Source organism: Zootoca vivipara, chromosome 8, assembly GCF_963506605.1.
Source record: "Zootoca vivipara chromosome 8, rZooViv1.1, whole genome shotgun sequence".
Classification (NCBI taxonomy): Eukaryota; Metazoa; Chordata; class Lepidosauria; order Squamata; family Lacertidae; genus Zootoca; species Zootoca vivipara.
Genome location: NC_083283.1, coordinates 60,394,995 through 60,412,133, shown reverse-complemented (window position 1 = coordinate 60,412,133; position 17,139 = coordinate 60,394,995). Strand labels below are relative to the sequence as shown.

The 17,139-nt window shown below is 39.1% G+C and overlaps 1 protein-coding gene across 3 annotated transcripts; it reads right to left on the bottom strand.

Moving 5' to 3' along the window:
* Positions 1 to 892: 892 nt before the first annotated feature.
* MYLIP (myosin regulatory light chain interacting protein) lies at positions 893 to 13,804 on the bottom strand. Of its 3 annotated transcripts, XM_060277954.1 has the most exons (8): positions 13,599 to 13,804; positions 12,796 to 12,876; positions 12,398 to 12,588; positions 6,349 to 6,534; positions 5,438 to 5,635; positions 4,377 to 4,541; positions 3,449 to 3,869; positions 893 to 1,320 (listed from the first exon to the last, which is right to left on the bottom strand). In XM_060277954.1, exons 3-8 carry the CDS (start codon positions 12,478 to 12,480, stop codon positions 1,231 to 1,233), a joined length of 1,143 nt encoding a protein of 380 aa, XP_060133937.1. In that variant the 5' UTR covers positions 12,481 to 12,588; positions 12,796 to 12,876; positions 13,599 to 13,804; the 3' UTR covers positions 893 to 1,230. The 3 variants fall into 3 exon arrangements, with proteins under 3 accessions (XP_060133937.1, XP_034981520.1, XP_034981521.1); XM_035125629.2 differs by lacking the exon at positions 12,796 to 12,876; XM_035125630.2 differs by lacking the exon at positions 13,599 to 13,804 and having other exon boundaries at positions 12,796 to 13,592.
* Between the last annotated feature and the right edge of the window lie 3,335 nt (positions 13,805 to 17,139).

Below are 17,139 nucleotides of genomic sequence, written 5' to 3'. Positions count from 1 at the left end.
ATTAACCTGAATATATAAAAAAGACAAGTTGTCTACCATAATAGGAGTTCTTGCTTCATGTGGAAAGAAAACTTTTTACAAAGTGAAAAAATAAATACCTTTTGGAGTAAGGTTTATACGCTAATGTGCCATAAAAAAGTAGAGCTTTAATATTTTGACAAAATGTCTGTGCAAAGAAACAAATGCATACACACATTACTGCTACATTAAGGCAATATGAAAAGTATATTCAGAAAGTCTCAGTAAAGTGACTTTTCTAGCTTTCTTTTTAGCTAGTATTGCACCCAAACATGGTCATCTAGTTTTCAATATTTTGGAGCATTCACTAGCTGACCAAAGTCCAAAATGCCCAGGGACAGGGTTTGTGGTAGAAGGTAAGACGGTTTTAAGAAAGAATAATTTAACACAGTTGCATTTTAGAAAACCATATTAACATTATACTGTTTGAGAATACATTTCTCCCAACACAAGGCAGATAAACAGAAACAAGTACAAGAGAAACAACTGACTCTTGCAAGAGAAAAATGTTTCACAGATGTTCAAAGTTACTTTTTTAATGTATGTATTTCAGCATTTTCTTCTCAGGAGGTGCCCAACAGGCTGCCAAATTTACTCAAATCTTTATAGTAAATTTTGCAAGTTACCTATTTTTGATGAAACAAATACAACTATTTGCTTAAAGCTTTGCAATCTTAGGTTCTTAAGTACAAAGATTTAAAAATAGTTTCTTCAGTGAGACTAAAAGCAGAAACTAAGTTACTGTGAAATAACAGATGTAGATATTAAAAAACTATTTTTCTAAAAGATAAATGGAGTGATCATGCTAAATAAAGTAACTTTAAAAACAATATTTATAATTGCAGAAACAGGCAGTGTTGCCCTTGCTGGATAATATGGAGTAACTTTTCTCCTCTCAGATTTTTTTTTTTGTATATTGCCATTTTATAAATAAATGTTGTTTCATGTGACATGAGGTTGTCTACAAGTCATTCACAGTATACCCATAAAACAAATTCTCCAAACACTCTGAACAGAGATCGTTCCCTATTCTCCCCTCCCTCCCCCCATAGTTTTGTAGCAGTCGTTTTGACTATAATTGCTGGCAGATGCTGAAGTGACTGCTCACCTTCACCATCAATGGAGTCGGAGAATACATTAGTGCAGTATTTTGGAAGTACAAGATAGTTTAGAAGCTTGTATAGTGTACATCTTCCAGTGATAACATGGAGGTCATATTACTGTCAGATTAAGCAGACTGGTGTGGGTAGGCAAATACACATGCTGGACGTGCTCTACTCGAGATCTGCAAACTGGACATGACTAGAAGGGAAAAAACAAAAGTTGGAACATTTATTCACTGTTGTTAAACTTTATGTCTCATATAAGGGTTTATCAGTTCACATAGCCTGAAGGTTCCAACATTCAGTTTTTCTGCTGATATATATTTAAGTTTTAAAAATGCTTGGCACAAAAGCAAGCCTCAGCAGATTTATACAAATGTGTTCATAGCTAGAACATATATATACTCCAGAATCTAAAGTAGAAATCATATGATCTCCATGTAAGTAGTACTGTTTAATTTCAAGATGCCACAAAATGTTAACAAATGTGAGGTTCCAAAGAATTTCAAGCTTATGCCAAATATTTTCAGCAATTTCACCCAAATCTATGTTACTTACCTGGTAGGTCAAATTAGGCATTTGACAGGGTCAGCAGTATTTTGACCACTAGTAAGGAGTATCTCCCTCTTCTCTCAACACTATGCCAAAGAGCCTAAGGCTATACACAGCTATTAAATGCCATGAACCAATGTTCCCTTCTATGTTTACTTTGTCAACCGGTTTGAGAATTTGTTTTTAGTATGGAGGACAGCAACATACTTGGAAAGGTAATGACTCAGTTGTCACATCACATTATAGCATAGCTTAAAGGCAAGTAAGGCTTAACAGAAATGAACTGCATTCTGGTGCACTACTGCTGCGACGCCATGTTACAAATATGACAAGCCAGAGAATGGCTTGTTGCGAGGTCCAAACTTGGGCTTGCCAGTGTTTGTTTTTGGCTTACCGTTTACGATTTATTTGGCCGAACAAGCCAGAAGCCCAGGTTTGGACACTGCAAGTCAAGCTCTGGCTTTTTCCTTTGCAACTGTGATCACCGTATGAGGCCCTTCTTCATGTGCCCTCTCCACGAGGTCCAGAGGGTGGCAACATGAGAATGGGCCTTTTCTTTTGCTTTTGTGTTTTTCTAAAGTCCTATACTCTGGATTAATAAGGGAATGCACAGGAAGGTGATGGATGGAAGGTGAAAAACTGTATTAGAGGCAAGGAATGGAAGATCTCCCAGGGTGGGAAGCTAGAAGAAAAAGCTCCCAGGTGAGAGATGGGAGGGTCCGCCCACTTTTATGTGAGACAAGGGTTAAGATCTCTGAAAGAGAACTTGATATTTTCTTTAATTTTTTAATTGTATCTAATAAATAATAATAATAATAATCTTTATTTATACCCCACCCTCCCCAGCGAGAGCCGGGCTCAGGGCAGCTGATATTAACAAGATCACAACAAAACATAAAAGAAAGAAAAACAACTGATTAAAATGTGGGTTAAAATACAATCCAGATTTATTTTATTTTTTTTAAATGCAGCCTTGTTTTAAAATGACCCAAATCAAAACCATAAGGGAGGAAAAACATAGTGGTCAGACTGAGTCCAGCCCAAAGGCCAGACGGAACAGCTCCGTCTTGCAGGCCCTGCGGAAAGATGTCAAATCCAGCAGGGCCCTGGTCTCCTGTGAGAGAGCATTCCACCAAGTCGGGGCCAATACTGAAAAGGCCCTGGGCCCTAGTTGAGGCCAATCTAGCCACCTTATGGCTCGGGATCTCCAAAATATTGTTATTTGTGGACCTTAAGGCCCTCCGTGGTGCATACCAGGAGAGGCGGTCCCGTAGGTACGAGGGTCCCAAGCCGTGTATGCTGAAACGTTTCAATTTTTTTTTTAAAAAAAGGAGGGAGAGAGAACTGTCATTTTCTACAGTGGTTCTGTTTCTGGAATGCTCTCCCAGCACCTTCACTACGTATCTTTAGGCATCAGCCAAAAATTTTCCTCTTCTCCCAGGCCTTTGGCTCATTAAACAATCTATGGCTTTTTAAAAAGTGGGTTGCACACACAGGAGAAGGCTATTGCTTTGTTTGCTTTTGCTATGTATTTTTGTGTTTTTATACTCTAATCTGCCCTGTGATACTCAGATGAAAGGCAGTATATAAATCTGATAAAAATAATAATGCAGCAGCAGCAAGGGAAGAGAACCATGATTAGAGCACTGTGCATCAGCCCACTGCTCATTCACATTAAGCCACAGTTGTTTTATACTATGCTTTCATGTAATGTAGAAATCAGACCAATAATTTAACATGCGATTCAATGTTGTTGTACTTAACTTTATAATTACCTGTAATTGTGCAGCACAGGACTCACAGCACACGGTGTGGCCACATGGACAAAATGTTGAATTTATTTCTTCTTCACAGCATACCATACATAGTAGGGATTCTTTAAGCTTCCGTAACTTTTCTTGAAGAGCTTTCATCTGCTGGCAGTTGAGACCTTCACAGCTATCACAGTTCATACTGCTTTCTGAAGACTTAAGGGGAGAACTGGGCGGGCTCTGGTCGCTTCTCGAAACAAGGTCCACAATGCCAGCATTGTAAAGGGCTCGCCTTGCATGATCATAAGCTTCTTTAGATGTCCGCTTAATATCAAACACATACTTTTTGCCGAGATTAATATTCTCATTCAGGAACAAGGATGCTAAATGGCCCTTTAAGTCTCGACTGTACTGCATCATAACAGCACTAGTAACAGTGTCACACCTACCAGAGTTGGGGGGGGGGAGGAAACAAAGTATAACTCAGTCAAACTGAACAAAAAGGTGAAATAATAGGTTCTGTTTATTCAAAGAATTCTAATACTGTAATTGCAATGAGAACATGGAAGACTATTCTAAAAACAAAACGGCATTCTTAGTTTAAATACTTGCATTCCCTAAAAGAGAATAGTTTGAAATGGGTTGTTACAAGTTTGTTAAACCAGAGTTGCATTAGAAATTAATCAAATGGTATGTTTAGGAAGTGTTAACTTTATCTTGTGTTCATACAAGAGGTTTCTTCAAGCATCTCTTCCCACTTCAGATATAAAATAATATTCCTAACCAACAAAATTAAATCCACTCAGGAGGCAGCAGAATAAAATTAAGCTTTTTATTCCAGAAATATTAAAGTTTACACCATGGTTATATCAACTAAAAAGAGAAACTTAAGCACTTATGCAGGAAATATTTGATGCATTTGAAACTGGATTTGTTTTCTAGAAATACAAACCTGTAAAATGCATGTGTTTCTGTTATCGCTCTGTACAGTCCACTAGCTGCTCTGGTGCTGACCATCTTGAAAAGGTGAACTATGCTATTGCCAGATTCCTTTGTGACAGTCAAGTACACATTCTTTCCAGACTGTGTTGCCATCTGAACAATTGGGTATGCAATTCTATAAGGAAGGCAAGTATGTTAAAGAACAAGTCCTGTACTGAGAGCCTAAAAGGACTGTGAGGAACAACTACAGGCCAGCTATAGTTTGGCAGGGTACATTTAAGGTTAATACTAAGCTAGAACAATTTAGCTCTTTAAATTTATTTATTTATTTAATAATATATAACCTACATAGCAAGTGTTTCCAAAGTGTAAAGCTAGAATATGAAGAGAACAATGCAAATAGTAAAAATAAAGGCCTGGTTTCTTGTTGATGTCAGGCAGACCTCTGGAGCATAACGAATCCTTAACAATGCCCATTTGTAGGAATGCAATTGTTAGGTAATGATATATGCGTCAAGGCAATCTCTTAAGTAATCTGGTTCCACATCATGCACTACCGGAAAGAAACAAAGCCACCTACAACTATTTTGACAGCTTAATCTATAGCGCACAGGGGTGGGGGATCTCTGGCCCATGGACATAATTAGGCATGGCAGCCCTTGCCATTCAGCCCTTGAGATGCCCATCTGCCCATATATGACATGAGTTAAGAGCGGGTAAAGTCAGCGCCTGGATGAATGGGGTTTTGCATGCACTATTAATGTGCTGCCTGCAAATACCCAAATGAGGATCACCTGACTGCTGGGCACTTGGGAAGCTTTCCCCAGGGGACTTTGCAAGCTCTGTGCTCAGCACCTCCCAAGCACAGGGCTTCCAAAGCCCCTTATGTAATGCTTCCAGTGGAAGAGGTTTGGAAGTGTCAGGTTGGCGAAGGTGAAGTCCTATTGGAAAAGTGCACCCATGTGATGTTCAGCGTTAATCAGAGAACAGGTAACAATGGTTGAATCACAACAGATGTGTATCCCACAACTCTTCTGAACCTTTTAATGGAGATTAGTAGGCATTTATTACCTGTTGATGGGGGTGAAGTCATCTTTACACATGGCAATACCCTCAGGACCAATACCAATAAAAAGTTTCTGCCCTTCACTGTCTCTAACAGAATGCCATTCCACCCCATAGTTCTCCAGTGTTGACACAATCTGTAAAACTTGATACTCTGCTGAAGCTTGGGTGAGGCCTTCAAGTTCCTTATGCTTTGCAGTAATACTGTAGGTAACAAAAAGTTGAGAATAGGTTAATCATTCAGACACGCATAAGCAAGGTACAGTGTTTAAAGACATATTCAATCAACATCATGAACATTTTGTAACTTTTAATGATTTACAAAATTTAAATACTGGTTTTTATCAAGATCTCAAATGTTATGATTTTATAGATTTATTTTTAATGATACATTGTCCTTATTTAAATGTAACTAAGTATAGTATTACATAATATTCAGAATTAATGTTTTACATGGTAACATATTAAATAGTTGTTGATAAGATTAGGTGCCTTTTGAGAAAAACGAGATTACAAAATTTGTTGAACTATGAATGTGGCTTCATGCTTTAAAAACTCAATTGAGGAACAATCTCACCACACTTAAACAATTCAAAATCTTTACTCAGTTCAATAGAAGATGTAAAAATTTTCAAATTCTCCCATTGAGATGTTTTTTTTAAAAAAAATATTTTATTTAATCAGTCTAAGAATCAGGAATATATATTATAGTAATACACAGGCAACGTATAGCTTCAAAATTAAAATCCTTAAATATTATGAGTACTACAGAAAATGAAGAAGTCTTAGATATGACTGTGTTAGCATAAATCCTGCAAATAAAAATGTGTTTCGCAACTGCAGTGGTTTTGCCAATGATATGCATCTGAACAATTATTTCAGCCATAGTAATGTTCCTAGGAAACAAACCCTCTTACCTGTCCAAAACAGTAGTGGTAAGCTCCTTTGCACAGAACTCTTCATAATGATATTTGGCAGTATTTTGATTATAATCACCAAACTTCAACTGGGCAAGTAGTGCACTAAGTTCAATTGCATGTTCAGAAGAACACTGAAGATTACCAGCCAGAAGATCCTCCTCTATATGCAAGAAAAACATGTGCCTAAAAGGAAATTAATTTAAAAAGTATTAAGTCATATTTAGTAAAATATGTGACAGAAATTGGTCTGCTCCTTCTTTTAAAATTCACAAGATATTGTTCTTATTTCCCTATCTGTAAGTATTGGAAAATAAATTACAGAATACCTCAGTGATATAGAATGAATTGGAAGTCTGATTCATCTTGAAACATTGAAATAGAAAGACAGTATTAAAGATAAAGTTTTAGTCAAAGTGAGTGAACAGAACAGCATCTATTCTAAATTTATTTCCAGGAAGGAACAGGAGTTTAGTCAGGGGAAAGGTCCTTTACATGTGACTTCACATATTACTGAAGGATGATGGCAACTTACAATCATGAGGCACAATAAAACCCACTATGAATTGTTGAGGATACCTCCTCTGAAGATCAATGATTTTAAAAGCATAGCAAACTGAAGGTTTTAAGGTAAAGAAAGGCAGAGATTTGAACTGCCCCACCACCACAGCTGTATTGCCAGTTTAACACGTACTGAATACATACAAGCTGACAGAGGTTGGCTTGTCTGTACTGAGTGTTTCTCAGACATAAAGGAGGCTCCTCCCTTCTGCACTATACACTTAAAGCAGTATCATACCACTTCCCCAAAGCAGTATCGTGGCCTCCCCAAATAACCCTGTAAACTGTAGTCTGTTAAGGGTGCTGAGACTTGTTAGGAGATCCCTATTCCCTTCCCAGAGATAAAATTCCCAGTGTGGTTTAACTGGCAATTCCTTTTCCCAGAAGACGGTACTATGAAAGGGATAGGGGTCTCCTAACATCTGTCAAAATTCTTAACAAACTTTAGTTCCCAGGATTCACTGAGGGAAGCCATGACTGTTTAAAGTGATATACTACGTTAAATAGTGTAAATGGGGCTGAGGGGAATAAGAAATCTGTCACAAGCAGTGTTAGAAACAGATATAAAAGCTAGGAACTAAACGGCACTCTAAACCTAGATTGTGGGTGCCACAATGGAGTGTCTAGGTGAGCATTTTTTGTAGCAAGAATACAAAGCTGAACTGCAGCTAAAATCTTATGCTCATTTTTACATGGTCTAGTCCTCATCTGAAGACTGCAAAAAACAAAGCCATACTTCCCCTGACCACTCCCCTTATATTCTTATGAGGGTCTCTTCTACCGTCTTTGGAGAATGGCTGGAAGTGGGGAGGCAGAAAAAGGTCCTCCTTTTCCAGCAGTGGCAGTTTTAATCTGAAATCTTAGGCTCAGTACTGCACCCAGAGTTCAGACACTGCTTAAATTAATGAAATTCCCTTTCACAAAACGTGATTAAAATAATGGGTTGTTTCGAATGCTTGTTATGAGTCTATAATATTCTGTTAAGTGTCTGGTGATAGACCATTAGTTGTCTCACATATCAAATTGGAAATACTGTTGCACCTACTAATATATAAGTTTATTGTGAATCAGATCTTGCCCTGCTAGTTCAGAAGTGGAAAGATGTTGATGAGGACTTTCTCTTGGAATGATCTGTTGCAGAATTAAGATCCTTTTTTATAATTCCTTTTAAAATCATAACTGAATATTCTGGCCAATATTGGTTATAATTCATGGGACTGCAAGTATGACAATCCCACACCAATCTGTGAGGGAGTTATAGTACAAGATAGGTGCCAGCTTCTGTGCAAAGAACTCTCGTCAATAATGTTAGGCTTTTATTGGTTTGCCAGGAAAATAGAAAACCTATTTTTAAGTTTAAAACACATGGACCAGAATCTGAAAGAGCCTTCTTTCCCCCTTGAACCTCCCCCTGAACCTTACCCCAGAGACCAGAGTCCCCTTTCGAGTAGAATGGAATGGGGTGGAGGGATTGCCAACTGCCTCCCCCATGCACATTTAGTAGTGCACTGAGGCAGTAAGCCAGTGTTTGAGCAGAAGAATGCCTCAGCTTTATGGGGGGAAACAGAAGCCGATGGCACCTTGTACGCCTCCTTCTGGCAACTCCTGCAGCCAAGCTGGTGCCACAGGTTTTGCTCTGCTTTCATTTGGACCACATCAGCGAGGCCAAGGGAGGGGACCCTCCATACACACTGCCCAGGCTTGCACCCTGGGAAGGTCACTTTGGTGCTGCTAACACAGCTGTTTGAAGGCGCACTTGTCTCTTGAGACACATGGATGCCAACAACAAAAAGTAGGAAGATTTATCTAGATTAGTGTGCAATAATTTGAGCAGGTGGAGAGTCCTGTGGTTTATAACACAATACCATTTATTTACTTCCTAAAATTTATATACTGCTTAATTGTAAAGAAAACAACAACCTAAAAGTGGTTACAAAAAATAAACAATAAAACTGCCAATAAGAAGAATCAGCCTCAACAATTTAAGACTTTCAAAAAGTTAAATTAACAATAGGCTAAAAAGCAGATTAAAACTCACATACATTTTCTAAACATTAGGGCAAACTTGTCTAAACAAAAATGTAGGCAAGGAGTTCCAAAGTGTAGGTGTTGCCACACTAAAAGATTTGAGTTCCTATAAATGTGGAATGAGTACTATGTGGCACCTATAACAATGCCATTTCCGTCAATATGGTTGAGTGGGAATATATGGGGTAAGGCAATCCCAATAGCCATGTAAATAGCCATGTAAACTGTTAATTCTGTTTAACATTGTGTTTTAATTATTGTAACCGACTCTGGGACCTTAGGGTGAAAAGCGGGTAAAATTATTACTGTCATATTGTACAATGGCAAAGGAGGCAAGATTCCCAAGCCTTGTTCATCATTGTTGATTGATAAGGGAGGCAAAGCCTGTTCAGCTATGCTTCATTAGTTATATGGATTCAACACTTTTTTCAGCAACCACCACAAGTTTTAATTGCACTTGGGCAAGACAGAACACTTACCTAGACAAATATATTTATACTGCAAATTACAAGTGTGAACTGTACTGTATATGCAAATTCAACAAGCCAGTTTTAATGCAGCAAGCTGTTTGAAACAAATTTAAATAGCTCACTATAATGGCCAGAATTCTCATTTTATTTCTTCAGACATCAAACTGAACTTTAGTTCTTAACTAAAGCTAATACACTAGATGTTATAAAGTAAAATGTAATTAATGGTTTTGTCAAGTCCTTAAATGGTTTTGTCATGTCCCTAATTATAATAGCTGTTTAATTTCTGACCACTCACTACAAAAAAAAAGTTACTTTATTCCCGTATTCTAAATGTATTGCTACTGAACTTTAACAATAAGTTTTAAAGGATAAAATGTAATTTAAGAAGTTTCACATATTTACTCAATGTCAACAATGCCTACTATTCCAAAAGTAGACAAAAGTTTAGACTTGTTACTTCTTCACAAAAAGCAGAACTTTCTTCCCTGAAACAACCATTTCAGACCAATCAGGAGTCGAATTTCCCCAGAAACTCGGCTTTCGTCCAATGCAGCAGTCACTGATTCCATAGAACAGCCTGGCAGCTATTAACAAGGGTTACTTTCAGTCAATGACCTACAGTTACATTGTTGTTGCTTCTCTGAGCAGCCACCACACATCCTTTCACTGCTGCCTTCACTGTTAGCAAGTAAAACACAGCCACACCCAGAATAAGTTTTGAGACTCAACTTTCTCATTGCAACTCATTTATGAACCTTGGATTTCTCGATTACTATCCTCTTTTTATCTAAAAACAAACTACCGGGCAGCTCCATGAAGCTTCCCTGAATTCCTTGGAATAAATCCAAACTCAAAACAATTCCCCACAATTATATAAATGGCTTTCTAACACCCTGGCATAATTTCTTTTAAAAGTTAAATTACAGGAGCATCTTAAAGTTTTGTTATTTCTTCTCCCCATCCCCCACTTTTAACAATATTCAGTACCAGAATACTGTGAAAACTATGTATCCTGAAGCATTTCAACTTAGCACATGGACTTGGAATAAAGGTGTTCATATTTAAGACCATGAAATTTCAGCTGACACATTGTTTGGCCTTCTTTTCCTGGTTATAAATTACTATAGTAGAATATGGGCAAATGTAATAACAATGATTTACTACTGTGGAAATCTAGGTTTGAAGAATTATTCAACCTATTAAGTAAAACAGCAGAACAGCAATCACAGTTTCACACTTAATGTCATGTTCTGAAGCCTATTAAAAGCAGTTTCACGGGTCAAGTCAAATCAAAACAAACCATTAGATCTTCAAAATCAAATCTAATTCAAATTTATGTGGAGAATGGTCTAGGATTGAACTCTTGGAATTTATAATAGCCAGCTCTCACATATCTCTCACATGTATACAAAACTTCCATTTACAAATACATATTCACACAATGGTTGATACTTCAAAAGAATAACCTAATCTCAGTACACTGTTTTCTCCACAAACAATATGCAAATACAAGGGAACTGACCCTGTCAGTGTTCTCAAACTGATGCCTATTCTTTTTCAATGGCGCAGACTAGGTAAGGATGAGACATCAACATTGAATCTCTTAAGCCTGGAAGACTATACATGACGACAAAGAGAATGGGTTCCCCCACACACTGGTACTCTCATTCTTTGAAACTTGCCAACATTCATAGCCTTTCAAAGCATTCAGAAAACTGTTGCTATATTGACATATGACAGGATAGAACTCCTGGTCTTCACTTTGCAAGTCTAGCACAAAAAAAATGTCTGAGTGTTAAGGTTTAAAAGTCCCAGACAGCTGCAAGCCAGGTTTTGCACGGTAACTGTAACAGCATGAAAAATATCCCCAAGTTATAATGCACAGCATAGTTTTCTTAAAAGTAAAATATTAACCAAGGTAATTCATGTAAGAAATATTGTTCCATCACATGCAATGAAAGCTTTTGAAAACATGATACACAACACAGGAGGTCTGCGTACTTAAAAAAGAAAAGAAGATTCAGCTTGAATATTAAAAAGCTGTACAGATTATTTCAAAAGTATTTTAGTCCATAAAATATTAGCAGCCCTGCCATCCCATGAAGCTAGCAGCATCCAGATTCACAAGTTGCCTGCCTAACAAATAGTTAATTCATTGTTACAATAGAATAACATTACAGTATGTACAAAGCATGAGAACAGCATAAATGCATTCATAGAAGAGCTGTTATCTGCAACCATCTATAGCAGGCTACAGTTTGGAAGTGAGCATTTTTCTACAAGAAAATGTATTTTAATAAAATCTCACCATGCTACTGAAACATTTCATCTTAAGCATTATATGGCTGGGTGAAATTTTACCATGAAGGCTACCTAAATAAACCCCATAGGGAATAAAGGTGGAGTCTTCCAAGTCCATTTTAAAAGTGTAATTACATGATTTTTGTCAGTGTTTGAATTCAAGTGCAAGCTTAAGATAGCTACATATTTCCTAAAGGGAGAAACCAGATGTTTTCTCTTTGTGGTTTGAAGCAGGGCCTAAACTTGTTTGAAACATTACTGTAATATGATATCAGAGCTCTGTAAATTGAAACACTGGGTGGAACAGTTTCCTGCTATGAACATTTTAAAATGACCTGCAATAACACTGCTAAGAGGTTACTATCGGGCAAACACTTTGTGTTACTTCTACTTGTAGAAAGGCTCCTGTAATTACAGGAGGTACTTTTGTTGTTGTTTAGTCGTTTAGTCGTGTCCGACTCTTCGTGACCCCATGGACCCAGGCCTATATATGAACATACACTGCTCTATGGTAGGTTTTATTCCCCATAAATACTATTTTACAATAAGACCTTAGCTTATTGTACAGCTTATTGTACAGTTCTACAGACACATTAAAGTCACATTCTATACTTCTACTGGAGAGCTGCATACAGTATATTGAAAATAACAAATACGAACAGGTCTCACTGGGAGTTCTTTCTTACCTTGTCTGTTCTTGCAATATGAGATGGGGCTCCACGAAGAACTTGACACGTAGTTTCAGTCTGTAAGGAGGAAGACCATCCATCTGCTGGGATATTCTATTTCGCAAATTCAGCCACAAATTCTCTCCTTTGCTGCCTGTGAACTGGAGTCCGAAGTAATCAACTTCTATAATGCCCAATCGTCTACAAACCTATGATTGAAAATTGGAGCATCATAAAAGTTAGTACAAGAATCATCATGAAGTAGTGTGGCAAGACGATGTTTAACAAACTACAGGAAGTCCACAAAACAATATGCCACTTGATACTGGTGGAGCTGAAAAACAAGCATATACTGTACTACAAAATGACAAGCTAAATCAGATTGCTTTTAGGGTGCCAGAATCAACACCTCATACCTAAAGCTTGTAGAAAGAATGATCCATCTGTGCAAGAACATTCACCATGTTGTAAACACCAAATCCAAAGACTTGGGTCTCCTGCCAAAAACATGAACAGTTGGGTGAACGTTCTGGGTTAAATGAGCATAAACAATGGGCGCAGCAGGACCACTTCATAAAACCCTTAACTTCTCCATGCACACGTTGAAAGCAGACGGTTCAATAAATCCCACGCTCACATGTGGCGTGTACATCTTACACCACGTGGTGCCAACGAAAACTAGAGCCTTCCAGGGTTCAGCTGCTTGCCGCAACAAATGTAATGATTAGACCACATGCCTTGCCAAGCACAGTATTCCCCGTGCAGGGGCGACCCATTTATGGGGAGGGGGCAGTCAAGTCACCTGCCATCGCCCCTGCAAAGTGCCACGTGGCTAATGCTAGTAAAGGGGGGGATTTCAGGATGTGGGGTGCGGGGGGTTGGGGGAATCAGCAGCTCAGTAAGCAACGCGTGGGAGGCAGCCAGAGCAGCAGCGTCGCTGCAGGCTCCGCAGCTCGGAGGCCGTTGCATCCCCCTCCCCTTGCCTGCATCCCCCCATCCCGATCCCCAGCTGCTCTGTGTCCCTTCCCACCGAGCAGGAGAAAACGCGGCGGCTCTCGTTCGGACGTGAGAGCGGAGAATCTCGAGGTGAAGCACACAGCGCGCGAGAGCAGCCCCGTCGCGAGCTCCTTCAACGACCATTCATGAATCAACGGCGGGTTGCGGGGAAGGGCGGGGGGAGAACGAGAGCGAGAGAGTGTGAACGCGCGCGGCTCTTCACCTGGTCGAGGCAGTCTTCGCCGTTGGCCTTGGCCTCTACCTCCACCTCCATCACCACCGCGTCCGGCCTGGTCACATAGCACAGCATGGCCGCTGCCTTGTCCCAAAGAGGCGCACCGAAGAGCCCCGGCTGCCTCGCAGCTGCCCACCACCCGCCAGCCCGCACCCTCCCCGGCGCTCAAACCTTTTCGTGCTTTGAGGCGAACGGCAGTTGGCGCTCCTATATCTCTCCTCGGCACACTCCCCTCCCTCCTCAGCCCCCGCCCTCCGAACGAAAGCGAACCAATGCGCGCACGCTGATCTATTTACATGCAGCCGTCCGAGCCAACCGAAGCGGCGGGGGAGGGGGGTGGCGGCAGCAGCAGCAGGAGGAGGAGCAGCAGCAGCTAAGGCGGTTTGTTATTGCCAAGAGGCTATATAGCCTCATAGAGGTTGGCAGAGGGAACTAGAGGTTTTCGATTGCATATCGTAGGAGCTCCATGTGCGGGGCAAGAAGGGTGGAATCGAATAGGAATTGGTGAAAAAAAGTGAAAGGAAAACAGGCACGGTTTATGTGGCATAGTCTGATGATGCCCGATGAGATAAAGCTTAGTTTTAAAGTACCTAGGAAGCAAGTCTTCAGTTCAAGGTCATCATATGTAGCCACCACTTCCATTATATATGTCTTTTCCCAATTTCTGTTAACAGGGACCATAGCTGCCAAGTTTTCCCTTTTCTCGCGAGGAAGCCTATTCAGCATAAGGGAAAATCCCTTTAAAAAAGGGATAACTTGGCAGCTATGACAGGGACGTACTAGGAAGGCTTATCCTGTAAGTGCTAGGCACTGATTGGAAATAACCATCTGAATAATATTTACCTGAATATTTACCACAATAGTTGCCTGATTTGTTATTTTAACTTCGTTATTTGGTTTTCATTGTAAGAATTTATGTACAGTTCTTGTGAACTGCACTGATTTTTAATGAATTAGCAGTATAGATATTTTATAAATAAATAAAGGGGCAAATCAGAAGAAAAGTAATTTTAAGGCTGAAATCCTGTCCATACTTGTGTAAGAGGAAGTCCCACTGAACTACTTTTGAGTAGACATACATAGGATTGCACTGTTAATAAAGTAACAGCAATTATTATACTGAATGTGATCTAAAATATGGCATGTAATAAACCATATTTATTTATCAGATAAATAGGACCATCCTTAACCTTAATATGAATAGTAATTGCAACACCATCATGCTGTAAAACGCTTTATAATAAGAACAACTAGCATACATCTTTTAATGTTTGACATTTTATTATGTTTTTATATGTGCTGGAAGCTGCCCAGATTGGCTGGGGAAACCCAGCCAAATGGGCAGAGTATAAATAATAATAAAATTATTATTGTTGTTTGTTTGTTTGTTTGTTTGTTTGTTACATGGGAGCAGCTGTGTGGTACTCCTAAAATGCATGCACCCCATTAAGATAGGAAGCATACTTAACTCAATTTTTCTTAGAATATACTTTGATGAAATCTAAGTACTGTAGTGGGTTGCATCACTTTCACAAGATTTTACTGTCTACTGAAAAAAACTAATCAAGGTGTTCCAATCAGGGTTGTAAGAGAGAGATCTTTGTTAGATCTTTGGAACTGCAAGTAAGCTTGGCTATACTGTGCACATTTGTTGCTTAAGAAAACATTAAATTGAAAACGCAGATAAACTGTCCAACATCATGTTTTATCAACAGTTCTGTTAATCCAGGAGAGGCAAAATAGAGAGTGGTATATTGGTAATTTGGTACTTAATCTTGCAATGTGGTATATTAGTCTACTACTAATGCCTTTCTGCTTTTTCTGCATAAGACAAACATGCTAGTCTCTCTGCAATGCAAAAGAAGAGATGACATAAAACTGTAATCAGAAAACACTAGAATAACATTTTAGTCTCCAAGGATATTGGCCACTTTATTGGGAGACTCCTGCATGAGAACCAATAGTGATGCTTGATTCTATGTATTTTTGACTGAATAGAGACAATTGTTTCCCGCCCCATTGCATGTATTAACTTAGCAATGCTAGCATGATTTTTATCATTTATTAGGGTTGCAATACGTCTGGAATTTCCTGGACATTTAGCCTTCGTAAACAGCATCTGGGTGGAAATTGCTTAAATGTCCGGGAATCTCCGGATGTATGCCAGCCCATGTCGGTAGTATAGATTTTGGGTTCATTTCATTTAAGAAAGCTCAACAACTTTGGCCAAAAAAACAAACAAAAAACAAACCCAAAACTTTTGTATCCGGATTTTCACTTTTTGAAATATGACAACCCTAATTTATTACCCCTGCTATGAAAAGTTACTGCTTATTTTGCACACATTTAAGCTCTAATTTGAATGGTCACAGGCTATACTTTTGCATTTCCTTGCCCTTCACCTATTACAATATAAATTTATAAAAAGATATTTACCATAATAATATATCACAGCATGCATACATACATACCGTACATACATACATACATACATACATACATACATACATACATACATGTGTATAATCCCTCAACACCTGTCAGTGATTATACTTTATGCATCTGATCAAGTGGACTCTAGCTTATATATTTGCCACATTTTTCCTTGTTGCTTTTGATGTACTACCCCTCTGGAAGTTTATTTCAAAATATTGTACTGCAGCAAAAAAGAGCTTCTGTCTCTGCCTATTTTCATTTTTCCCTGCATTCGGATATGCAATTCCATCCTCTGATCCTGCATGTGATAGATTCTGCAGATTGTGGGGAACCTTTTTTTTTTATCTTGGTTACTGTGGGGGACTTTGTTATACCGTACTGTATTATCCTCAGTCATTGTTGCTTGCAACCGCCACCTAGTGGTGCCAATTACAAAAAACAACAACTAAGGTCATCTTAAAACAAGAGTCTCCCACTCTGCCCTGCCCCAACCTGCAGTTCGTTCAACTGGGACAGAGCTTTCCAAACTTTTCATGTTGGTGACGCACTTTTTAGACATGCATCATTTTGCAACACAGTAATTCAGTTTTACTAACAAAACGGAGGTTAAACTAACCCCTTCCCAGCCCCGGGAGGAGCGCAGGGAGTATTTGCGTGACACACCTACACATAGCTGCCAAGTTATCCCTTTTTTTAAGGGAAATTCCCTTATGCTGAATAGGCTTCCTCGCGAGAAAAGGGAAAACTTGGCAGCTATGCACCTACATACTGCAGGCGGAACACTAATGTGTTGCAACACACAGTTTGGAAAGCTCTGAACTAGGAGTATGAAACAGTCCTAAGACCCTGCAGGGAGAGGGCAGAGTGTCTGACACTGTTGGGTAAAAGCTGAAGCTTGTATTGTATGCTGTTGACAAGCAGTAACCACCTTGGCCTGAAAAGGGTCTAGGTTCAATTCCATCATAAGCAGAAGCTCTTCCTACTGAAGGCTCCCTCTCCAGAGCTAGAATATGCAGCTCAAAATAATTCTGAAGTCACTTTTACATTTATTCTAACACAATGCTGTGTTCACTGCAGAGGAACGGGGGTGCGG